Here is a 26,229-nt window from a genome sequence, read left to right as displayed (position 1 = left end):
GGTCAGGCCCCTTGACACCATCCCCTGTACACACGATACTGTTTTCCCAGGGTCTCCATTGTCTTCCCTTCAGTCAGTTCTTCTGGACCTCTGGGTTCAGCTCCATTCCTCTGGCCTTCAGGACGACCTCCTGAGGCTGCATGCCACTGCTACAGAGGAGGAGGCAGCCGCCCACCCTCCCTACGGAACTCTGCTCTCCAGCCAAAGACCCCGCAGCACATGTACTCCTGCCTTTTATACAGTATCCCAGAATTCACAGAGACAGCCGGTCTCTGCCAATCACCAGGACTGTATCAAAGCCTATGCATCCATTGGTCAGGTTTCCTCCCACTGTCCAACATGCCTCTCTATTGGACCAGTGTGAAACACTCTGCAGACACAATGAATCGCATACTGAGCACCATGAGCAGACCTCACTAACAGATCCTGCTCTCTGGTAGGCAGAAAGCAATATAGATTTGCCTGCTGCTCCTCCGATAGGCAGACAGAGCCAAAAACTTTACTCTCTCACTAGCACCTACCTAGGAGGGAGCTACACTTTAACCACCTCAATACCAGGCACTTCCCCCTTTCCTGCCCAGGCCAATTTTCAGCTTTTAGCGCTGTTGCATTTTGAATGACAATTGCGCGGTCATGCGACGCTGTACCTAAACTAAATTTGTGTCATTTTTTCCCCCACAAATAGAGCTTTCTTTTGGTGGTACTTGATCACTGCAAGGTTTTTGTTTTTTGCTACACAAATAAAAAAAGACCGAAGAGTTTGAAAAAAAAAAAAAAAAAGTTTTTCTGTTTAGGTTATAAAGTTTTGTAAATAGATAAGTTTTTTCCTGCACTGATGAGCACTGATGAGGCGGCACTGACAGGCACCGATGAGGAGGCACTGATGGGGTGGCACTGATGATGAGGCACTAATATGCAGCACTGATGGGCTGCACCGATGATGAGGCACTAATATGCAGGACTGATGGGCAGAACTGCTATGCAGCACTGAAGGGCACTGATATGTGGCACTGATATGCAGCATTGGTGGGCACTGATAGGCGACACTGATGGGCACTGATGGGTGGCACTGATAGGCGGCACTGGTGGGCACTGGTGAGCGGCACTGGTGGGCAATAATGGGCACTGGTGGGCAGCACTGATAGATTGCAATGATGGGCACTGGTGGGCAGCACTGATAGATGGCAATCATGGACAGCTCTGATGGGGAGGGCACTGAAAGGTTTACCTGAGCCCTGATTGCCATCCCTGGTGGCCATGGTTGGGCATCCCTTGTGGTCATAGGTGGGCATCCCTGGTGGCTCTAGTGGCACCCCCCAAGGGTCTGCACTAGTAATCAATGCTCTGATTACCAGCACAGACCCCCCCCCTCCTGTCAGGAGAGCCGCAGATCAGCTCTCCTCTACTCATGCCTGTCAGGCACAAACTGAGGAAAGCCGATCAACAGCTCTTCCTATTTATTATGTGACCAGCTGTGATTGGACACAGCTGGTCACATGGTAAAGAGCCTACGTCATTAGGCTCTTTACCGAGATCAGAGGTGCGGTGTGTCAGAGTGACCCCCCCCCGCACCACCGATCGCAGCTCTGAGCGCTCTATCCTGCTGGACATCATAAGATGGCCAGTCAGGATAATACAACCACTTTGCCGCCGTCAATCTGTTATAGGGCGGGCGGCAAGTGGTTAAAAAATGTTCCCACTTTATTAAAAAGATCATGCACTCACATTTAAAAGCCTCTCCACTGACACGAGTATAAAAGGCATTTGATTGTGTGCGGGCTGGCTCCGACTCCACATCTGCCGCGAGCCGACCAAACCCAATGTCATAGCAATCTCTCCAGCTCACACCCTACGTACGTTTCGTCACTGGACGTCTTCACAGGGCAGTATGCTAGAGATGCGTTTGTGGTGAACACATCACTAAACATTGGTCCTTTATAGACATTATAGTCCTCACACCTGATCATTCCTCCATGACTCGTGTGTCTAGTCATCCTGAGGACACAATGCAGGCTCTGTAATCACAGCGATTAATAAGTTTAATCTGAAGCACAGTAATCAAAAACTGATTAGTGGAGCTTAGAAAGCAAAACTAAATGGTAAGCCTTCTGTAATGATGATGGAGGGTGGGGGGGGGAATCATTGCTTCACCTGTCTGTATCTGAGGGGATGGTAATAACACGGTGGAGTCATATTTCCGATCCTAGTAGAAGAAGAATTCTCAGTCACATTTCTTTGGGGTTCAGAAATATAAAATCTCACAGCTGCATGATGGGTATTCTTATGAAGAGGATCACAGTGATATTTTGTAACTTTATAGCTGCAGCCATTATCCTAAATCTTCCTCGTAGGTCATCCAAAAATTCTCCCGCCGCTCCTCATATGACGGGTCACAGCCCCCATGTTTACCCCTCGGTGCCTCACATGGTTAAAAGTAGATGTAAAGCCGATCACTCGCATCTCATAGGAGCTTTAACAGGTTAATGTCATTTCAAAAGTCATTTTCAACTTTTTTTGTTAAATCTGAAGCTTTCATTAAACAAAATGACTTGTCCAGGGCCGGGAAAAGAAGTGGGCGGAAAGGGGCGGCCGCCCTGGGCACTGTGGTATCATATGAGGTGAGGGGACACCACAAGGAGTTTGGGGGGGGATTTATGTTGGAAGAGGGAATTTGGGGGAAGCAGGGAGTAAGTATTGTTGTAGGAGAGGACATTTTTTTTTTGGGGGGGGGCCGGGGAGTGGTGATTTAGGGGGATTTGTGTTAGGAAGGGGAGTGAGGGGGAAGAAGGTTTGTGCTAGAAGGGAGGATTTGGGGGAAATTTGTGCTGGAAGGGGGAAATTTGAAGTGTGGGAGAGGGGGCACATTTTAGGGGTAGAGGATTTGTGCTAAGAGGGGTATATATATATTTTTTTTTGGGGGGGGGGGCATTTGAGCTAAGGGGGATGGGGGAGCCCAAGATTTGTGCTGGGAGGGGGTATTTCAGCAGGGGGGCGGATTTGTACTTGGATAGGGGGGGGAGGATTTATGCTAAGGGGATATTCATGCAAATTAGTGCTCAGTGTTTTTGCGGGTGGATTTTTGCTGGCACATAATGCTCATATATCTTGGGGGGGGGGGGGGAGGTTGGCATATTGGCCCTGGGTTTTAGATGACCTGGTGATTCTGCCATGAAGGTCCCTGTTCAGGCACTTCCTATTATAGGGTGACAGCTGTGTGACAGCTGTGTCTCTTCTGCTTCCGATGGACACCATTACTACCACACCTCCCAGATTTTTGAGATGGGAATGAGGGACATCTATTAGCAAAAGTATGCAGGCATTGGATACTCCCCCTGCCCCGCCCCTTAACCCCTACAATACCGGGCACTTTCACACCCTTCCTGCTCAGGCAAATTTTCAGCTTTCAGTGCTGTCACACTTTGAATGACAATATCAAGGTCATGCAACGCTGTACCCAAACAACACTGACAGGCATCACAGATGGGCACTGATTGGCATCGCTAGTGGGCACTGGCAGGCATCGCTTATGGGGTGCACAGACAATCATTGCTTTACCACTACTATTTCTTTATATTGGATTTGGAATTTCCAAATGCAGCAATTTAGAAATTGGATGAAAGGTTTAGCACTGGGAAACATTTTTTGAAAGATAAAAAGTGCATTTGATATACAACTCTGTAGATCAGACCAACATGAGGGACACCTGAAGAAGAAAGAGAATGAGGGACTTTATTTCAAATCCGGGGCAGTCACTCCAAATCTGGGACAGTCCCTCTAAATCCGGGACAGTCCCTCCAAATCCAGGACAGTTGGGAGCAATGATTAAAGCACATATGTAGCACCCCTCTGACACCCCGAAGGCAGGATAGCACCTACAGAGGCGGGTTAGCATTTTACCTTCGTGAGTCCATGGCTAAAATAGGGGGGGGGACAGAGAAACGATATTGGGCGCTAGTCACTTTTGTCTTTTTAAAGGTTTATTGCAGAACAGTGAAGGGGTGAGAGTTGTGGGTCCCAGATACCGTAGCAGGTACAGATCAATGTGTCAGAACCTTTAAGCCGACCCGCCAACACTGTAAACACGTTCTCAAATTTAAGTGCATCCCCCAAGTGAGTCACCAGGCCCTTCTTAGAGACCGATGAGGAGAGATAACACGGCTCAGGCTAGTCAAAGTCCGCGATTCAAGGTGGGTGCTGAACCTCGGCTCGGCACCAGGAGAAGCATGAAAGAAGAAAATGGTCGCACACCACCACGGAATCCAATGAAGAAAAGTTCTTTATTCACATATGTGGTACAAGGTACAGCAAGGTAGGACAGTAGACGCGTTTCACACGACTGCTACGGGCTTGTTCTCTACCCTAGTGAACAAGTGTAGTGAACAAGCACGTAGCAGTCGTGTGAAACGCGTCTACTGTACCTTGTACCACTTATGTGAATAATATAATTTTTGTAAGAACTTACCGTAAAATTATTTTCTCTGAGTCCTCTGACAGTCGCCACCCGATGGTATTAGCCTTTACTAATGGGTAATGGCGCCCTCTGCAGGAGCATGGCTAGGCAGATAATTCATTATCAGGTGAATACAAAAACTTTTATACCTCAGCACGCCACTAGGGGGCCATCCCTCAGACATTATCCAGAACCCAATCTGATATACCTCAGTTTGAAGCTGCCTAGCATCAGGAGCAGTGCGCTAGGTCTTTCCTGCTGAGACCTAGTGTCTTGGTTTTCTTACATTTTTTTCTTATTTTATGTGTTTTTCTTTACACAATAGATTTTATTTTCTCTCACTATCACTAGTTAGTCAGGGGTTCCTTTCCTGGAGGACTACAAGTGACTGCAGAGCTGGGCCTCGGACTGGGTATACAGATCCTTATGGAGTCCCAGCCTGCCAACGAGCATCGCAGGTTACTGGTATGCCCAGGCCTCGCAACGACAGTGCCCCTACGAATGGGGACGAGCCCGCGGAGCTGCGCTTCGCTGACGATGGCTCAGCCCGGATCGCCCGCGAGTTGCCAGCGTTCCTCCATGGCTGACTGCACCCCCACTTAGGGTAGGAGGTCTCCCGTATCTGAGTGGTGCCCGCTTCCTGGACTGGTGAGTACTGATACCCCCTTGTCCCTGGGGACGTTTGGGGGGTCTACTGTACCTTGTACCACTTATGTGAATAATGTGAATAAAGAACGTTTCTTCATTGGATTCCGTGGTGGTGTGCGACCAATTTTCTTCTTTCATCCATCTGAGAGACCAGCCTACTTCACGGCTCTCCCTAGGAAGGGGCCTCCCCCTGGTTCTCCTCCTTGGCAAAGCTTCCTCTAGACCAGGTAGGACAGCTTCAGGACCACTTCAGCACATATTCTGCCCAAAAACAGCATAAAGAATATAACAATAGTGCTGCGCTGTCGAATGGCAACTAAAAATGGTGTGAAACATACCTCATTATATAGATACTTACAGTTGCGACATGCGTTACAAGCGCAATTTGGAGTTTTAGGACCTGGGATCTCTAGATATCCAATGATTGGTATCCTTAGGTCCCAGGGCTCTAAAGGATTAACCTCTAAAATATATGCACATTTAACCAGGGTTAATTCAGGAATGAATCCCTTGGCAATAAGAACAAAATGGCAGGAAATAATTCCCAATTTAACTGACCAAGATTGGGAAGAAGCTTGCTCTTCCCATTTATATATATCGCCAGCAGCAAACAATAGGGTAAAACAATTATATATGCTACATCAATCTTATCTCTCTCCAAGTAGACTTTATGCAATGCACAGCATTGCATCTCCTAAATGCTTGAGATGCAGTGCTAAGCGGGCAAACTTTATACATATTATGTGGTTTTGTCCAGTGATATCAAGATTCTGGCAGGAAATAATTCAAATATTATCCTCTGTCCTGAATATGCCTGTACCTTTGACCCCAGAAACCTGTTTGCTGGGTATATTAGATGAAATAACATGGTCTAGATATCACAAGATAATGCTTAGAGAAACGCTGTTTATGGCAAGGAAAACAATCACAGTTAAGTGGATTCAAGTGAAGCCCCCTGCTGTTAAAAACTGGATAAGAGCAGTAAATCAGATTTTACCAGTTGAAAAAGTATTGTATATGCAGAGAGGATGCTCAACGAAATATAATAACATTTGGGATAATTGGTGTCAATCAACATTAACCAATGGTTGAATATAAGGAGATAACTAAGAGGATATAGAGGGATGCACATAGTATGATGAGGTAATAAATCTATGATTGCAATGTAGCAACAAGGGGTTGGGGCACACCAGGACAACGGCGATCAATTAAGCTAAATGGATATACATTGGCATAAAGAGATTATGAATACTAAGTAAACAGATAATTATTTGGATATTGTATCATTTTTTATTATTTAATATTGTTTTGTCCTTTTGTTGAAAGGACGTTTATAATGTTCGTTTTATGCACATATTGAAATAAAAAGAATAAAAAAAATAAAAAAAAATGGTGTGAAAAGCAACTGTGACTTCAATGATACATGTAGAAAATATAGTAAAAATTATTAAAATAAAACTAAGTGAGCATTAACCACTTGCCGACCGCCGCACGACTATCTACGTCGGCGGTCAGCCCCTCACAGGCAAAGTGACGTAGGGCTACGTCACTAGCTTGTGAGGGTCTAGGGAGCGAGCGCGCGCCGCCGGAGGCGCGCTCCCGCTCCCGCGTGGTCACGGACCCCCCCGCGCGTGTGACCGGCGGACCCGATGTCCGCCGGCCACTCTGCGATCGGCGGGGGAGAGGGAGAAAGTCAGGCAGCTTGTGTAAACAAGCCACCTGTCATTCTCCTCTCTGTATGAGAGCTGATCATATGGATCTACTATGTAGATCCGTTGATCGCTCTGCATACAGCTGAAGCCACAGCCAATCACAGTTAGAATCACGCCCCTAGGGACACACACAGCCCCTCCCTCTCAAATAAAGTTAACCCCTTCACTACCAGTGTATTTTTACAGTAACAGTGCATATATATAGCACTGATTACTGTAGAAATGTCACTGGTAACCCCAAAAGTGTCAAAAATGTCAGTCAAGGGTCCGATCTGTCCGCCGCAATGTCGCAGTACCGCAAAAAAATCGCAGATCGCCGCCATTACGCGTTAAAAAAAAAAACAACAAAAATGACAAAAATCTTTCCATTAGTTAGTAAACGCAATAACTTTTGCGCAAACCAATCAAAATACGCTTTTTGCAATTTTTTTTTACCAAACATAGGTAGCATAAAACAAATTGGCCGAAAATGTTAAAAAATTTTGATTTTTACATTTTTTTTGGGGGAATTTCATATAAAAAAAAGGGAAAAATATTGCTATTTTTGCAAAATTTACGCTCTTTTTTTGTTTATAGCGCGTGATCAAAAAAATCGCACAGGTGATCAAATACCGCCAAAAGAAAGCTCTGTTTGTGGGAAAAAAAGGACGCCAAATTCGTTTAGGTACAGCGTCGCACGACCGCGCAATTGTCCGTTAAAGTCACGCAGTGCCGAATCGCAAAATACCCCCTGGTCGTTTAGCAGCCAAATCCTCCGGGGCTTAAGTGGTTAAATGGTGTTCATCCAGTCCGACACTACATGTACTCGGTGAATAAAATACATCAAACAAAGCAGAAAACAGATGAATTGGTGCATCAATATTGCAATCTTCCATTAAAAAAAAAAAAAAAAAAATCAACTTAATAAAGTTCAGTAAAAAAAAAAAAAAAAACAACAATAATGTCCAAGGTTCGTACAAAAATTGAAGAAACAGTGGACTTCTAGGACCGGGTAGAATACCAACACCAAGGTGATGTCTCAATTCCCAATGTGATGACACCTCTATGTGTGCTATTCCCTCACCTTACAGTTGTAAAGTTACAGCATTGAACATATAGGCTGGACAAGATGAGTTCTCCAAGTTCCTCCAGAGGGTCTTCTAGGGTGGTCTCAGCCTGTGACTCTCTATAGTAAGTATTGTTTTGGTCAGCAGTTGAGGAATCCAGATCACCCCTCAATTAGGTTGGTATATGTAGGAAGGAAGGCTGCGCATAGTGTGATAACGTTTCACAAAGGAATTTATTATAAAACAGGGGGATCCCCTGATGAAGTCATGTGGGCGTTAATCTACGCGTCGGGATTGATTGACAGGCTGTGTCCATTCAATACAATGTTTCAGTTTATAAATGAACAGGAAGCCTTGGAGCTCTTCCTATTCATTCATCTGAGAAAGGGACTGATAAATCTATGTCCTCAGTCACTTTCAGATGGGGGAAGGGCCAGTCAAGTAGGCTGGATGGGGCCCCCTGGTTTCTAACAGCAGCCCTGGTGATTTCAGTGGCAGTTAGTCTCCCCCCCACGCCCAGCGTCAGTTAGTGTCAGATTGCCTGCCGCAATATCACAGTCCCACTGTAGGTGTCTAATCACCGCCATTACTAGTATAAAAAAGAAATAAATACAAATTTCAGTATTGTATATCTCACAGTTTGTAGACGCAATGACTTTTACACAAACCAATCCATATACACTTATTGGGATTTTGTTTTTACCAAAGACATGTAGCAGAATACAAATTTGGGCACAATGTATTAAGAAATTAGATTTTTAAATTTTTTTATTTGATATGTTTTTATATCAGAAAGTAAAAATATTTTTTTGTGGCACAGAGGGAAATTGCCATTGGTTTTTTCTGTAGCCATTGGTAAGATCATTGTGCCTATAGAAAATATTAGAGTATCAAAGCTTATTACCCATAACCTTGTGTGTGCGTAATGAGACCCGTACTCCAACATTTCGCCATGCCCTGCAATACTCCCACTCCCCCCCCCCCCCCATTCCAATGGTAACGCTCCAAGGCCACATACGGACCAGAGTTTGGAGACTATTTTGCTTAATGGATCTCCTTTGATGTACGCTATATTGTTGGCCCACCCTTTGCAGCTATAACAGCTTCAACTCTTCTGGGAAGGCCGTCCACAAGGTTTAGGAGTGTCTATGGGAATATTTGACCATTCTTCCAGGAGCGCATTTGTGAGGTCAGCAGGCACTGATGTTGGACGAGAAGGCCTAGCTCGCAGTCTCCGCTCTAATTCATCTCGAATGGTGTTCTATTGGGTTGAGGTCAGGACTCTGTGCAGGCCAGTGAAGTTCCTCCACCCCAAACTCGCTCATCTATGTCTTTAAGTACCTTGCTTTGTGCACTGGTGCGCTGTCATCTTGGAACGGGAAGGGGCCATCCCAGCGGTGTAACTATAGGGGTCACAAGGTTCGCTACCGTAACCCAGCCCCATGCTGCAGGGGGGCCCGTGCAGCTCCCCTGTCATGTTTGTCTACACCTGGGCCGGAGTCAGGGGGCAGAACTGGGAGGCGGTCCTTGGTACGGATGACTGCTTGTCACTTGTGGATACAGCTAGCACCAGGTGTATAGGTGGGGCGGCATATAGCAGAACCAATCTCCTCCAGTCTCCTCCTGGATCCTGCAGGGCTTTCAGTAGCTGCAGGAGCGGGATCAGGTCTACTATATGCCACCCCACCGGACCTCTTATACACCCTGGTGCTAGCTGCATCTACGATGTTGACAAGTGACAAGCAGTCATCAGCACCTAGGACCGCCTCCAAGCTCCGCCGCCGACTCTGGCTTTGGCTCCCACTTTCAAAGCTGTTCCAGCCACTGGACACCTTAAGAGAAATGCTCCCTACCCCGAGGCCGCTCCTGCCTGGTAAGACACAAACATAATTTCTGCCACAGCAGAGTGTAAAGGAATACACTGCCCAGTGAGTATAGTGACCACGTCCACTGCCCTACTCACCATGTCTACTGCCCTGCTCACCATGTCCACTGTCTTACTCACCAGGTCTACTGCCCTACTCACCATGTCTACTGCCCAACTCACCATGTCCACTGCCCTACTCACCATGTCCACTGCCCTACTCACCATATCCACTGCCCTACTCACCATGTCTACTGCCCTACTCACCATGTCTACTGCCCAACTCACCATGTCCACTGCCCTACTCACCATGTCCACTGCCCTGCTCACCATGTCTACTGCCCTGCTCACCATGTCCACTGTCTTACTCACCATGTCTACTGCCCTACTCACCATGTCTACTGCCCTACTCACCATGTCTACTGCCCAACTCACCATGACCACTGTCTTACTCACCATGTCCACTGCCCTTCTGACTATGCCCATTGCTCTTCTGACTATGCCCATTGCTCTACTGACCACGTCCACTGCTCTACTGACCACGTCCACTGCTCTACTGACTGACACTATTTACAGTCCACACTGACACCATTGGCAGAACTACCAGGGTTGTGAAGGTCACACTTGCGACTGGGCCCTGGCCTTCCACCACCATGGCGGGGCCAAAGACTGCAGGAAGTGGGTCCACTGCACAACACATGAAAGGGATCCGCTGCGGGACCGTAAAGGGTTCAAGGACCAATGGGAAAGGCTCTGGGCTCAGAGAGAGAGAGCCGAGGCCAGGGGTCAGGGGGCCCTTCATGGTTTCTTGCACCAGGGCCCTGAAGGTTCTAGTTACACCTCTGGGCCATCCCCAAACTGTTCCCACAAAGATGTGAGCATTAAATTGTCCAAAATGTATTGGTATGCTGACGCCTTAAGAGTTCCTTTCACTGGAGCTAAGGGGTCAAACCCAACCCCTGAAAAACAACCCCACACCATTATCTCCCCCTCCACCAAATGATTTGGACCAGTGCACAAAGCAAGGTCCATAAAGACATGGATGAGCGAGTTTGGGGTGGAGGAACTTGACTGGCCTGCATAGAGTCCTGACCTCCACCCAATAGAACATCTTTGGGATAAATTAGCACGGAGACTGCGAGCCAGGCCTTCCCGACCCCACAAATGCCCTTCTGGAAGAATGGTCAAACATTCCCATAGACACTCCTAAACCTTGTGGACAGCCTTCCCAGAACACTTGAATCTGTTATAGCTGCAAAGGGTTGGCCAACTCAATTTTGAACCCTACGGACTAAGACTGGGATGCCATTAAAGGTCAGGTAAAGGCGTCCCAATACTTTTGATAATATAGTGTATAATTGAAGGAAAAGTTTTAGTTTGGGAGAGGGGGAGAGGGATTTTAACACCTGTAAAGTTTTTTTTTTTTTCAGTCTGTGCCCTCATTGGGGAGATTTACCCATTGTCCTGGTAACCATTATTTCCATGAAGTTAAAGAAAAAACAAAATTTGGGGTTTTCACCATAATAGGAATAAAGGGGAAATCTTCAAATTGGGACACCAGCTCGGTGACAACCAGCAATTTACACAGTTCCTGTTTTTTTTATCTATGGGACAGAAATTGAAGGGAAATCTTCCCAATGGGACCCAGATGGCAAAAAGTTATAAAGATCCCTAAATCTACTCAAATTAGAAAAACATTTTGCCTTTAGTTCTACTTTAAATTTGAGCCTGGGGGTGGCTTGGCATCCAAAATTCAAGGACTGAGCTGTACAAAGCTTATTGTATAGTGCTGATTATAAAAAAATTTGTAATCCCCTAACGGTATATATATATATATATATATATATATATATATATATATATATATATATATATATATTTATTTATTTTTTTTAACAATTTTTTTTTAATTAACACTACACAGTAAGCTCAGTATAGCTCAGTCCTTGAAGTTTGTAAGCCTATATATATATATATATACACGTGTCTTTTTTTCCCTAAAAGTTTTGCTCTTTTTTCATTAATATCATAAAAAATTAAAAATGCACTGGTGATCAAATACCAACAAAAGAAACCTCTATTTGTGTGAAAAAATATATATAAATCTCATTTGGGTACAGCGTTGCATAACAGCGCAATTACCAGTTAAAGTAATGCAGTGCGGAATAGCAAAAAATTGCCTGGTCATGAAGGGGGGTAAAACCTTCTGTAGCTGAAGAGGTTATATTATAGATATAGAAGATGGTTATGTTGTATTTATTCTGCAATGATTCCTAAAATAAGGAGCCTGACCTGTAAATAACTGGACAGAAGAATTGCAGGGAACTCTTTTTCCTCATCGGATCTTCACTTTTCTATTTGTATTCATTAATCTGTCCTCACACTCCACCCAAAACAATCCACATGGTTGTGGGTGGAGGTGTCAGGGCTGGGAATGCCCTCCTTACACTCCTTTCTCTCTCTGCAGAGTACAGCATCTCGGCTGCAGCCATCGCCATCATTGGGGTCGGCTTCATGACCATGGGCACCATCTGCACCCTGCTGTCCTTTAGGGAGAAGCTGGACTACCTGCTCAAACCGGCCGGCCTCTTCTACGTCTTCGCGGGTCAGTACACATTTATATTCATGTATCTAATGTAGCCGTTCCCGACTTCCTCATCCCAGAGGAACCATTAAAAACAAGTGCAGGTTTCAGAAATGGCATGCTAAAGCCAATTCATTGGAGGTCAGTGGGAAGAATGTCCCTTACATTGGTGGTCAGTGGGAAGAATGTTCCTTACATTGGTGGTCAGTAGGAAGAATGATCCTTACATTGGTGGTCAGTAGGAAGAATGATCCTTACATTGGTGGTCAGTGGGAAGATTGGTGGTCAGTGGGAAGAATGTTCCTTACATTGGAGGTCAGTGGGAAGAATGTCCCTTACATTGGTGGTCAGTGGGAAGAATGTTCCTTACATTGGAGGTCAGTGGGAAGAATGTCCCTTACATTGGTGGTCAGTGGGAAGAATGTCCCTTACATTGGTGGTCAGTGGGAAGAATGTCCCTTACATTGATGGTCAGTGGGAAGAATGTTCCTTACATTGATGGTCAGTGGGAAGAATGTTCCTTACATTGATGGTCAGTGGGAAGAATGTCCCTTACATTGGAGGTCAGTGGGAAGAATGTCCCTTACATTGATGGTCAGTGGGAAGAATGTTCCTTACATTGGAGGTCAGTGGGAAGAATGTCCCTTACATTGATGGTCAGTGGGAAGAATGTCCCTTACATTGGTGGTCAGTGAGAAGAAGGAGGAGGACACACCCAAAGAGCTCTCTCAGAGAACCAGCCCTTTTCAAGCCTGGGCCTTGCTTGCTAGCTTGGCCCAGGAACAATGCCTGATCCTGGGGGAGGCCCTGGGAGGGATCCCCCTGATGACACGGGGCCTAGTGAGGAGGAGGTGGAGGACCTGTCTGTGGGTCCAGGCCCTGGTGAGAATGCGGATGTCTTCAGCCAGAAGATTATCAATCGTTTTAGGGCGATTGGGAGAGCGGAAGAAAAACTTAAAGTTTTGAAGGCTGAACACAAATCCTTCAAAACCAAGTATTTCCAGGCCTGGAGTAAAAATCGCACAGCCATGAAGCCTGAGTTACAGGAATTGGAAGAAAAGGTAAAGGAACAAACTTTATTATTGGAAAGGCTGAAAGACAGAAGTGGAGCATTTAAAGAAAAATTTGACAATGAGAGGCGATTTACCAGCCAAGCATCAGCAAGCTCTGTGGATCAGCAGCCTCAGTTAATGGATGACCAGGCTCCATCTGCCTCTGCACCTCTCCCCCCATGCCAGAACTGGGAATCACCAGCGGCAACCAGCCAGGGGGTTGAGAGTGGACATGGATCCCTGACATTCATCCAGCAGATGGAGTCACCCCTGAAAGCAGACAGGTTTGTATTTTCTGATGATCCATCAGAAATCCCTGAGGATGGGCAGAGGAGATTCAAGTCAGCAAAGCCAGTAATGGTGGAGAAATCCCAGTACACCATGCTGCCATCCAACATGTCTGCCCCATCTGCTGTAGTGGATGGTGTCCCAGGTGAGAAAGAGCTCTGCATACAGCTACCTATTGGAGTTACCGCTGTGGAGAAACCGACAGACATGCAAGCCCCGGACCATCAGACGAATGTGGATGGACCTGCATTAAACACCCCAGGCATGGATTTTGCTGGTCTGGCTGAGACCAGTAGTCCCACGGCAAGCAAAATGGTTGCCAGCTCCAAAGAGCCTGCTTCATGTTCACCTGAGCCTCCCAGTCTTCCAGTGCTGATTGCTGATGGGGGAGGGGATCAACATAGTTCTGGAAGTGGAATGGAAGTAGCAATGGAAATATCCTGCAATGCTTTACCTGCTGCTGTGTTAAAACAGAATGCTATTTCCACAGCTGAAAACCCTGTCCTAGTGGAAGAGAAGATGACAGCTGGAGTTCTTACCAATGCAGCAGCAACTATGGATTCTGCTGTGAAGACAACAGCAATAATAAGTATCCCAGCAAGTATAAAAAATGACAATGTTAAAGCAATGAATGTGGTGGGTGGTGGTGAAGGGGTTAGTAATGCTGGGAAAAATAAAAATGACATTTCTCCTCCTGCTCAGCAGAGGAAAGATTCGATTGCACAGATCAATCCCGAATCTGTGCAATCGTTATCTGCTAAGTGTGTGTCAGATAATTTAAAAAAAACTGATGGATTTTCTGCTGGGAGGAATGTTGGAAGCTATGCTTCAGCTTTGGGGAGTCACACCAGGGTGGGTGGTGGGAATTCTGTTATTAGTCAAAATTCAGGGAGGTTTGGTGGGTATAGGAGGAGGAATGTGGTACAGTTGAGGTGGGTGGGGGATGGAACTCCACCTGTAAGGGGGAGGGTGGCTGAGTTGATTTTGGAAATGGGGTTTAAAGCTTGTGATATTTTTGCTTTAATTTGCCCGGTGGGGAGTTATGAATTCGATTTGTCGTTTGTAAAACCTGAAAGTTTGGATCTCTTCTGGGAGAGATTTAGGAGGTGCAAGGGCCTTCAGCAGTGGAGTGGTTTGGTGCCAAAAGTGATTTCAAGGCAGCCTCTGATAAAATCAGTGACCATTTTGGTGCGTAACGAATCCATACCAGAGGCTGATTTATTAGTATGGCTACGCCGATATGGCGAGGTCCTCACTCCACTGCGGAAGGTCCTTGATGAGCATGGGATATGGACAGGGGCCTGGACAGTGTCGCTAAAATTGGGGGTGCTGGGCGATGTAGTTCAGCACCTTCCCTGCTCAGCCTTTCTGGGTAGGGATAGGCTGACCATTTTCTACCAAGGTCAGCCTAAGGTATGTAATAAATGTGGTGATAAAGGCCACTTTGCATCGTCCTGCACCCACAAGAAGTGCTCACTGTGCCAGGATTTAGGCCATTTGGCCAGAGAATGCACCCAGATTCGGTGCAATTTGTGCCAGCAGCTGGGTCATCCATATAGCCAGTGCCCAGAGGCACTGCATAACTTGCCAGGATTGGAGACTGAGCTGCAGAGGCTTGATAAAGAAGATGAAGCAGCTGAAGTTAGAGAGGAAATTGTTGTTGCCCCTCCTGTGTCTGTTGTGTCAGATTCTGTTTCCCCTAGTGATGTGGTCCCTGAGTCTGTGTCTGTTGTGTCAGATTCTGTTTCCCCTAGTGATGTGGTCCCTGAGTCTGTCCCTCCTGTTGTTCCTACATCTACTGTGCGTAGATCCTCCAGACTAGCGGAAGCTGCTGGGGGGGCGGGTATAGTGGATCTTCCCCCTCGGCCTACTCCACCTCCAGTCCCTGTCTCTCGACACCGCAAACGCGGCCAAGAGGGTGCAGGGGTGCTGGATGGTGGTGGGGTCGATGGGGTTGAGGGAGGGGTGTCCATGTCCCATGTCTCACCCTCTGTTGTGGAGGATTCGGATGATGAGGGGTGGGAGAGGACAAAGAGGAAGAAAAAGAAGAAGAGGAAGACCAGTAAAGCGGTCACTTCTTCCTTACAGTTAGAGCCAGGAGGGGTTCCTCTTGGCAACACATTTTCGGTTTTATCAGGGGAGGAGTTAGTATCCGATTTATCTACTTTATCATCTATGGATGAGGGGGAGTCACATAGTGTAAAGAGAGCTGTTTCGGGTGATGAGAGTGTGGTGGAGGTTAAGAAACGACTACCCCAATCATCCTGATGGCAGTGCCCGCTCTGATAAAGGTGGCGACCATTAATGTCGCCAGCGTGAAATCTGCAAGAGCTCGTGATATTGCCTTATTTTTGCTCAGTGAGTTTGATGCTGAGATTTTATTTTTGCAAGAGACCTGGCTCAATACTTTGGCCGATGTCCATCTAGCAAAAAGGGAGTGGAGATGCGGTCCCTCCTTTTGGTCTCTTGCGGCTGAGCCTTGCAGCGGAGTTGCGGTTCTTTTTAAAACCGATATGGTAACGTGCCGGCGGATAATTGAGGTAGAAATGGGGAGATGCATGGTCTTAGACGTCTCTGTTAGGGGGCAGGACCTGCGCCTGATCAATATCTATGGACCGCAGTCAAAATGGGACAGGAAATGCCTCTTCACAAAGATCAAGCCCTTCCTTTTTACATCCCAGCAGGTTGTCTTTGGAGGTGACTTTAACACCATAATTAGGCCTGAAGACAGGAGGGTCTCCATAGACAGGCTGGGTTATGATAGCGTTTTTCTTAGAGATATGGTTAGACAAGCAGGCCTGGTAGATGTGCACATTAAGCACTGCCCTGGCAGCACGGGATTCACGTTTCAGAGAGGGAATAGTCAGAGTAGGATAGATAGGTTTTTTTTAAAGGAGAACTTTGCTTTCTCGGCTCCTGAGTTGAGGGCGGTGGAGTTCTCTGACCACTGTATGCTGTCTGTGACTCTGAATGCCTCGGACACTCCACCCAGGGGAAGGGGTACCTGGAAACTGAATTCGGCTCTCCTGGAAGATGTAGAGGTAAGACAATCCTTTGAGGATTTTTTTCAGGCACAGGTTTCTATTCTGGACTTTTGCAGCAGTAAGTCAGAGTGGTGGGAGCTTGTGAAACAAAGGGCGATTGGACTTTTCAAGGCCATAAGTAAGAAGAAGCAGCTTGGTATGTATATTGCCTACCAGCATTTGCGGAGGAAGCTTGATCGTCTTGTCTCGTATGGAGGAGATCCAGGGGAGATCTCGGAGGTAAAGCTTCTTCTTAGGAAGTGTCAATACGACCGGCATGCCTCCTTGGTTCTGGAGAGAGATTATGGGAAATATCACTCGCCTGATCCTTACCAGAACTGTAAGCAAGGCATAGCAGTTAAGACGGTCATAGGTCTGAGGGATAGTACGGGTTCCCTGGTGAAGTCCAGATCAGGGATCCTGGAGATCTTCAGGTCATATTACGCAGACCTTCTGGGAAGAAAGGACCTTAGTCGGGACAGGATGGAAAGCTTTCTGGATTCTACTCCAGGATTGGGAAATGATACATTGCCTTTGATGGATTTGACAGAACCAATTTCAGCGGATGAGGTAGTTTGTGCTATAGAGAAGCTGGCTACCAAAAAGTCGCCTGGGCCAGATGGGTTGACAGCTGAATTTTACAAGTGTTTTAAGTCCATTCTGGCTCCCTTTTTAGCGGAGGTTTATAACAGCTGTTTAGATGAGGGTTCTCTCCCTCCCTCCATGAGGCAATCCGCTGTGATTCTTCTGTCAAAAGGTAAAGACCCCTCAATAATTGAGAACTGGCGCCCCATCAGTCTTCTCAATGTTGATAGAAAGATCTTGGCGAAGATTCTTTTTTGGCGCTTGTCGTCAGTAGCAGGCGATTTGTTGTCCAATCATCAGCACTGCTCGGTCCAGGGCAGAAGTACCTTTTCAGCAATTTTAGCTGTCCGGGAGGCTTTGGAGCGATGCAGGGCTGCTGGATGGAGAAAGTACTTGCTGGCATTGGATCAGGCGAAGGCTTTTGATCGAGTCAATCATGAGTACCTGTATTTGCTACTTGGTAGATACGGCCTGCAGGGGAGGTTTATTGATTGGCTGAAAACATTATATAAAGGGGCTGAGAGCTTCCCACTTGTTAATGGTTGGGTTGGACGGCCTTTTGAGGTTGGCTCTGGGGTGCGCCAGGGGTGTCCTTTGAGCCCCCTGCTATATGTATTCGCAATTGACCCCTTCATAAGAAGGTTAGAGAGTGGATCGTTGTGTGGGGTGCCTTTGGGCATTGCTGGTGTGCCGCCTTTGAAGGTCGTGGCCTATGCCGATGATGTGTCTGTTATTATCTCTGGGATGGAGGAGGCGCAGGAGGTGGTCTCTGTGATAGAGCAGTACACTGAGGCTTCTGGCTCTAAAATCAATCATGAAAAGAGTGAAGTTTTCTGGATGGGTGAGGAGGGTGAAAGCTTCGAACTTCCGGATGCCTTCCCAGAGCCCCAGCAGGAAATTAAAGTGTTGGGCATCAAATTTGGTCCTGGTGACTATGGTCATCGAAATTGGGAAAGCAGGTTGTTGAATGCCAATGCCAAGGTGGCAAGCTGGAAGAAATGGAAACTTTCCTTGAGGGAAAGGGTTGACTTGATTAAAACTTACCTGATCCCAATCTTTTTATATGTCAGCTTTGTCTGTATCTTGCCGGAATCTCTCTATGCAAGGGTGTACAGCTGCTTTTTCCAACTGTTATGGGGAAATAGGCTGAACCTGATTAAACGCAATGTAACTTACCTGTCCAGGCGGGAAGGTGGTCTAGGAATGGTCAACCCTATAGTTTTCTTTTCTCTGCTTTTTTTAAAGTATAATCTTGGTAATATGTTAGCAGAGACCCCGCCGGGATGGGTGGGTATTTTCCAATCTTGGTTTAGGCCTTTTCTGCGATGCTGGGAAGATGGCGGGCCAGTGAAAAGTCTGAGAGTCCGACATGGCAAGCTTCCGGCTTATGTTGCCCCGTGTCTGAAAATACTTAGGCAGTGGCAGGTGACAGTGGGGGATATCAAGTCCCTCCCCAGAAAGCTTCTGGAGAAGAGGATTTTGGGCTCTGCTTTCAGTGTGTCGCTGACCTTAAGGGATTGCCCAGGCCCCGTAATGAGGGAGGGGTTGCGTTTAATTAACTTAGGAAGAATCCCTTTGAAGTTTAGGGATCAAGCCTGGCTCGCTTTCCATGGAAGGCTCTATGTGAGAGGGAACCTGAAGCATCGCCCTGTGGATGATCGGGATTGTCCTAGAGCGGAGTGTGTTGGTAAAGTGGAGTCTATGGACCACTTTTTGCTCCAGTGTCCCTTTAACATAGAGGTGTATAAAAGGGTGGGGAGGGCTCTAGGCATCCCCTTTCTCTATCGCATGAGTTATGCGGAGTGGGTGTATGGGGCATTCCCGACTCGCTGGGATTTTGATTTGGATACATTTTTTCTAGTTAGTATAGTTGTCCGTTACTTCACGTGGAATGCACGGTGCCAGATTACCCTGCGGAAGAAAGTCCTCCCTGTCGAGGTGGTGGTGTACGATATTCTGGGTGAGGTTGGGAAGATTCGGGGTCTTGAGAAGGGCAGGGAGCCTCGAGCGGTCTGGATAAGGGCGTGGAGGAATATCAGACCTGCTTTTGGTGAACTGTCCATCTCTGGGTGAAAAGCTTTTTTCCTATGCTATTTCTTTCACACCTTTAGCTTTTGTTAGTTAATATCTTCATTTTTGAAGAAGGGCTGCATGCATAATGGGAGTGGTTTTTGTTTCTTGACCTCGCAGGTTTGATGTCTGGTGTGGTGGTGTGAGTCTAATTAAGATTATTTTTCCCGGTAATGATGTGTTTCATGATGTGAGTTTTGTTTTTGCTGTAAAGGCAGTCTTTATTTGAGAGCAGAATTTGCTATGTATTTTTTTTCCCCTTTTCATGTAAATATGTATATATTTATTTATGTATATTGATTTTATGCTTATTGATTGCAAGACTTTTAATAAACAAAATTGGGAAGAATGTTCCTTACATTGGTGGTCAGTGGGAAGAATGTCCCTTACATTGATGGTCAGTGGGAAGAATGTTCCTTACATTGGAGGTCAGTGGGAAGAATGTCCCTTACATTGGTGGTCAGTGGGAAGAATGTTCCTTACATTGGTGGTCAGTGGGAAGAATGTTCCTTACATTGGTGGTCAGTGGGAAGAATGTTCCTTACATTGGCAGTCAGTGGGAAGAATGTCCCTTACATTGGTGATCAGTGGGAAGAATGTCCCTTACATTGGTGATCAGTAGGAAGAATGATCCTTACATTGGTGGTCAGTGGGAAGAATATCCCTTACATTGGTGGTCAGTAGGAAGAATGTCCCTTACATTGGTGGTCAGTGGGAAGAATGTCCCTTACATTGGTGGTCAGTGGGAAGAATGTCCCTTACATTGGTGATCAGTGGGAAGAATGCTCCTTACATTGGTGGTCAGTAGGAAGAATGCTCCTTACATTGGTGATCAGTGGGAAGATTGTCCCTTACATTGGTGATCAGTGGGAAGAATGCTCCTTACATTGGCAGTCAGTGGGAAGAATGTCCCTTACATTGGTGGTCAGTGGGAAGAACGTCCCTTCCATTGGTGATCAGTGGGAAGAATGCTCCTTACATTGGCAGTCAGTGGGAAGAATGTTCCTTACATTGGTGGTCAGTGGGAAGAATGTCCCTTACATTGGTGGTCAGTGGGAAGAATGTTCCTTACATTGGTGGTCAGTGGGAAGAATGTTCGTTACATTGGAGGTCAGTGGGAAGAATGTTCCTTACATTGGAGGTCAGTGGGAAGAATGCTCCTTACATTGGTGGTCAGTGAGAAGAATGTCCCTTACATTGGTGATCAGTGGGAAGAAGGAGGAGGACACACCCAATGAGCTCTCTGTGAGATCCAGCCCTTTTCAAGCCTGGGCCTTGCCTGCTAGCTTGGCCCAGGAACAATGCCTGATCCTGGGGGAGGCCCTGGGAGGGATCCCCCTGATGACACGGGGCCTAGTGAGGAGGAGGTGGAGGACCTGTCTGTGGGTCCAGGCCCCGATGAGAATGCAGATGTCTTCAGCCAGAAGGTTATCAATCGTTTTAGGGCGATTGGAAGAGCTGAAGAAAAGCTTAAAGTTTTGAAGGCTGAACACAAATCCTTCAGAGCCAAATACTGCCAGGCCTGGAGTAAAAATCGTACAGCCATGAAGCCTGAATTACAGGATCTGGAAGATAAGGTAAAGAAACAATCTTTATTGTTGGAAAAGTTGAAAGATAGAAGTGGAGCATTTAAAGAAAAATTTGACAATGAGAGGAGATTTGCCAGCCAAGCATCAGCAAGTTCTGTGGATCAGCAGCCTCAGTTAATGGATGACCAGGCTCCATCTGCCTCTGCACCTCTCCCCCCATGCCAGAACTGGGAATCGCCAGCGGCAACCAGCCAGGGGGTTGAGAGTGGGCATGGATCCCTGACATTTATCCAGGAGATGGAGTCCCCCCTGAAAGCAGACAAGTTTGTCTTTTCTGATGATCCATCAGAAATCCCTGTGGATGGGCAGAGGAGATACAAACCAGCAAAGCCAGTACTGGTGGAGAAATCCCAGTATACCATGCTGCCATCCAACATGTCTGCCCCACCTGCTGTTGTGGATGGTGTCCCAGGTGAGAAGGAGCTTTGCCTACAGCTACCTATTGGAGATTCTGCTGTGAACACAACCAGTACAGACATGCAGGGAAAATCCCTGACCGTGAAATCCCCGGACCATCAGGTGAATGTGGATGGACCTGCATCTGACACCCCAGACATGGATTTTGCTGGTCTGGCTGAGACCAGTAGTCCCTCTGAAAGCAAAATGGCTGCCAGCTCCAAGGAGTCTGTTTCACTTTCACCAGAGCTTCCCAGTGTTTCAGGGCTGATTGCTGGTGGGGGAGGGGATCAGCATGCTGCTGTTTTTGGAATGGAAGCAGCCATGGAAGTTACCTGCAGTGTTTTACCTGCTGCTGTGCTAGAACTGAATTCCATTTCCACAGCTGAAAACCCTGTCCCAGTGGAAGAGAAGATGACAGCTGAAACTCTTACCAGTGCAGCACCAACTATGGATTCTGCTGTGAAGACAACAAATATCCCAGCAAGTATTAAAAATGACAATAATCATAAAGCAATGAATGTGGTGGGTGGTGGTGAAGGGGATAATATTGCTGGGAAAAATAGAAATGACATTTCTCCCCCTGCTCAGCAGAGGAAAGATTTATCGATTGTACAGATCAATCCCGGATCTGTACAATCGTTATCTGTTATGTCTGTGTCGGATGTTTCAAAACAAACTGATGGATTTTCTGCTGGGAGGAATGTTGGAAGCTATGCTTCAGCTTTGGGGAGTCGCACCAGGGTGGGTGGTGGGGATTTGGTTAGTAATCGCAATTCAAGGAGGTTTGTTGGGGGGTTGGTTAGTGGGTATAGGAGGAGGAATGTGGTTCAGTTGCGGTGGGAGGGCGATGGAACGCCGCCAGTAAGGGGGAGAGTGGCCGAGTTGGTCTTGGAAATGGGGTTTAAAGCCTGTGACATTTTTGCTTTGATTTGCCCGGTGGGAAGTTATGAATTTGATTTGTCGTTTGTGAAACCTGAGAGTTTGGATCTCTTTTGGGAGAGATTTAGGAGGTGCAAGGGCCTTCAGCAGTGGAGTGGTTTGGTGCCAAAGGTGATTTCAAGACAGCCTCTGATAAAGTCGGTGACCATCTTGGTGCGTAACGAATCCATACCAGAGGCTGATTTATTAGTATGGCTACGCCGATATGGCGAGGTCCTCACTCCACTGCGGAAGGTCCTTGATGAGCATGGGATATGGACAGGGGCCTGGACAGTGTCACTAAAATTGGGGGTGCTGGGCGATGTAGTTCAGCACCTTCCCTGCTCAGCCTTTCTGGGTAGGGATAGGCTGACCATTTTCTACCAAGGTCAGCCTAAGGTATGTAATAAATGTGGTGATAAAGGCCACTTTGCATCGTCCTGCACCCACAAGAAGTGCTCACTGTGCCAGGATTTAGGCCATTTGGCCAGAGAATGCACCCAGATTCGGTGCAATTTGTGCCAGCAGCTGGGTCATCCATATAGCCAGTGCCCAGAGGCACTGCATAACTTGCCAGGATTGGAGACTGAGCTGCAGAGGCTTGATAAAGAAGATGAAGCAGCTGAAGTTAGAGAGGAAATTGTTGTTGCCCCTCCTGTTTCTGTTGTGTCAGATTCTGTTTCCCCTAGTGAGGTGGTCCCTGAGTCTGTCCTTCCTGTGTCTGTTGTGTCAGATTTTGTTTCCCCTAGTGATGTGGTCCCTGAGTCTGTCCCTCCTGTTGTTCCTACATCTACTGTGCGTAGATCCTCCAGACTAGCGGAAGCTGCTGGGGGGGCGGGTATAGTGGATCTTCCCCCTCGGCCTACTCCACCTCCAGTCCCTGTCTCTCGACACCGCAAACGCGGCCAAGAGGGTGCAGGGGTGCTGGATGGTGGTGGGGTCGATGGGGTTGAGGGAGGGGTGTCCATGTCCCATGTCTCACCCTCTGTTGTGGAGGATTCGGATGATGAGGGGTGGGAGAGGACAAAGAGGAAGAAAAAGAAGAAGAGGAAGACCAGTAAGGCGGTCATTTCTTCCTTACAGTTAGAGCCAGGAGGGGTTCCTCTTGGCAACACATTTTCGGTTTTATCAGGGGAGGAGTTGGTATCTGATTTATCTACTTCTTTATCATCTATGGATGAGGGGGAGTCACATAGTGTAAAGAGAGCTGCTTCGGGTGATGAGAGTGTGGTGGAGGTTAAGAAACGACTACCCCAATCATCCTGATGGCAGTGCCCGCTCTGATAAAGGTGGCGACCATTAATGTCGCCAGCGTGAAATCTGCAAGAGCTCGTGATATTGCCTTATTTTTGCTCAGTAAATTTGATGCTGAGATTTTATTTTTGCAAGAGACCTGGCTCAATACTTTGGCCGATGTCCATCTAGCAAAAAGGGAGTGGAGATGCGGTCCCTCCTTTTGGTCTCTTGCGGCTGAGCCTTGCAGCGGAGTTGCGGTTCTTTTTAAAACCGATATGGTAACGTGCCGGCGGATAATTGAGGTAGAAATGGGGAGATGCATGGTCTTAGACGTCTCTGTTAGGGGGCAGGACCTGCGCCTCATCAATATCTATGGACCGCAGTCAAAATGGGACAGGAAATGCCTCTTCACAAAGATCAAGCCCTTCCTTTTTACATCCCAGCAGGTTGTCTTTGGAGGTGACTTTAACACCATAATTAGGCCTGAAGACAGGAGGGTCTCCATAGACAGGCTGGGTTATGATAGCGTTTTTCTTAGAGATATGGTTAGACAAGCAGGCCTGGTAGATGTGCACATTAAGCACTGCCCTGGCAGCACGGGATTCACATTTCAGAGAGGGAATAGTCAGAGTAGGATAGATAGGTTTTTTTTAAAGGAGAACTCTGCTTTCTCGGCTCCTGAGTTGAGGGCGGTGGAGTTCTCTGACCACTGTATGCTGTCTGTGACTCTGAATGCCTCGGACACTCCACCCAGGGGAAGGGGTACCTGGAAACTGAATTCGGCTCTCCTGGAAGATGTAGAGGTAAGACAATCCTTTGAGGATTTTTTTCAGGCACAGGTTTCTATTCTGGACTTTTGCAGCAGTAAGTCAGAGTGGTGGGAGCTTGTGAAACAAAGGGCGATTGGACTTTTCAAGGCCATAAGTAAGAAGAAGCAGCTTGGTATGTATATTGTCTACCAGCATTTGCGGAGGAAGCTTGATCGTCTTGTCTCGTATGGAGGAGATCCAGGGGAGATCTCGGAGGTAAAGCTTCTTCTTAGGAAGTGTCAATACGACCGGCATGCCTCCTTGGTTCTGGAGAGAGATTACGGGAAATATCACTCGCCTGATCCTTACCAGAACTGTAAGCAAGGCATAGCAGTTAAGACGGTCATAGGTCTGAGGGATAGTACGGGTTCCCTGGTTAAGTCCAGATCAGGGATCCTGGAGATCTTCAGGTCATATTACGCAGACCTTCTGGGAAGAAAGGACCTTAGTCGGGACAGGATGGAAAGCTTTCTGGATTCTACTCCAGGATTGGGAAATGATACATTGCCTTTGATGGATTTGACAGAACCAATTTCAGCGGATGAGGTAGTTCGTGCTATAGAGAAGCTGGCTACCAAAAAATCGCCTGGGCCAGATGGGTTGACAGCTGAATTTTACAAGTGTTTTAAGTCCATTCTGGCTCCCTTTTTAGCGGAGGTTTATAACAGCTGTTTAGAAGAGGGTTCTCTCCCTCCCTCCATGAGGCAATCCGCTGTGATTCTTCTGTCAAAAGGTAAAGACCCCTCAATAATTGAGAACTGGCGCCCCATCAGTCTTCTCAATGTTGATAGAAAGATCTTGGCGAAGATTCTTTTTTGGCGCTTGTCGTCAGTAGCAGGCGATTTGTTGTCCAATCATCAGCACTGCTCGGTCCAGGGCAGAAGTACCTTTTCAGCAATTTTAGCTGTCCGGGAGGCTTTGGAGCGATGCAGGGCTGCTGGATGGAGAAAGTACTTGCTGGCATTGGATCAGGCGAAGGCTTTTGATCGAGTCAATCATGAGTACCTGTATTTGCTACTTGGTAGATACGGCCTGCAGGGGAGGTTTATTGATTGGCTGAAAACATTATATAAAGGGGCTGAGAGCTTCCCACTTGTTAATGGTTGGGTTGGACGGCCTTTTGAGGTTGGCTCTGGTGTGCGCCAGGGGTGTCCTTTGAGCCCCCTGCTATATGTATTCGCAATCGACCCCTTCATAAGAAGGTTAGAGAGTGGATCGTTGTGTGGGGTGCCTTTGGGCATTGCTGGTGTGCCACCTTTGAAGGTCGTGGCCTATGCTGATGATGTGTCTGTTATTATCTCTGGGATGGAGGAGGCGCAGGAGGTGGTCTCTGTGATAGAGCAGTACACAGAGGCTTCTGGCTCTAAAATCAATCATGAAAAGAGTGAAGTTTTCTGGATGGGTGAGGAGGGTGAAAGCTTCGAACTTCCGGATGCCTTCCCAGAGCCCCAGCAGGAAATTAAAGTGTTGGGCATCAAATTTGGTCCTGGTGACTATGATCATCGAAATTGGGAAAGCAGGTTGTTGAATGCCAATGCCAAGGTGGCAAGCTGGAAGAAATGGAAACTTTCCTTGAGGGAAAGGGTTGACTTGATTAAAACTTACCTGATCCCAATCTTTTTATATGTCAGCTTTGTCTGTATCTTGCCGGAATCTCTCTATGCAAGGGTGTACAGCTGCTTTTTCCAACTGTTATGGGGAAATAGGCTGAACCTGATCAAACGCAATGTAACTTACCTGTCCAGGCGGGAGGGTGGTCTAGGAATGGTCAACCCTATAGTTTTCTTTTCTCTGCTCTTTTTAAAGTATAATCTTGGTAATATGTTAGCAGAGACCCCGCCGGGATGGGTGGGTATTTTTCAATCTTGGTTTAGGCCTTTTCTGCGATGCTGGGAAGATGGCGGGCCAGTGAAAAGTCTGAGAGTCCGACATGGCAAGCTTCCGGCTTATGTTGCC

The 26,229-nt window shown here is 47.0% G+C and overlaps 1 protein-coding gene across 1 annotated transcript in view; it reads left to right on the top strand.

Moving 5' to 3' along the window:
* Window positions 1–26,229, top strand: part of CACNG1 (calcium voltage-gated channel auxiliary subunit gamma 1) — a 94,929-nt gene that overhangs the window by 52,470 nt on the left and 16,230 nt on the right. The window contains exon 3 of the mRNA XM_082272117.1: window positions 12,188–12,325. Coding sequence (XP_082128243.1) covers window positions 12,188–12,325 — 138 coding nt within the window. The remainder of the gene's footprint in view (window positions 1–12,187; window positions 12,326–26,229) is intronic.

The sequence above is a fragment of the Pelophylax lessonae genome (genome assembly GCF_965119305.1).
Source record: "Pelophylax lessonae genome assembly, chromosome: 11".
Taxonomy (NCBI): Eukaryota; Metazoa; Chordata; class Amphibia; order Anura; family Ranidae; genus Pelophylax; species Pelophylax lessonae.
The sequence above is the reverse complement of the archived record's forward strand: the minus strand, read 5'-3'. Positions and strand labels throughout refer to the sequence as shown.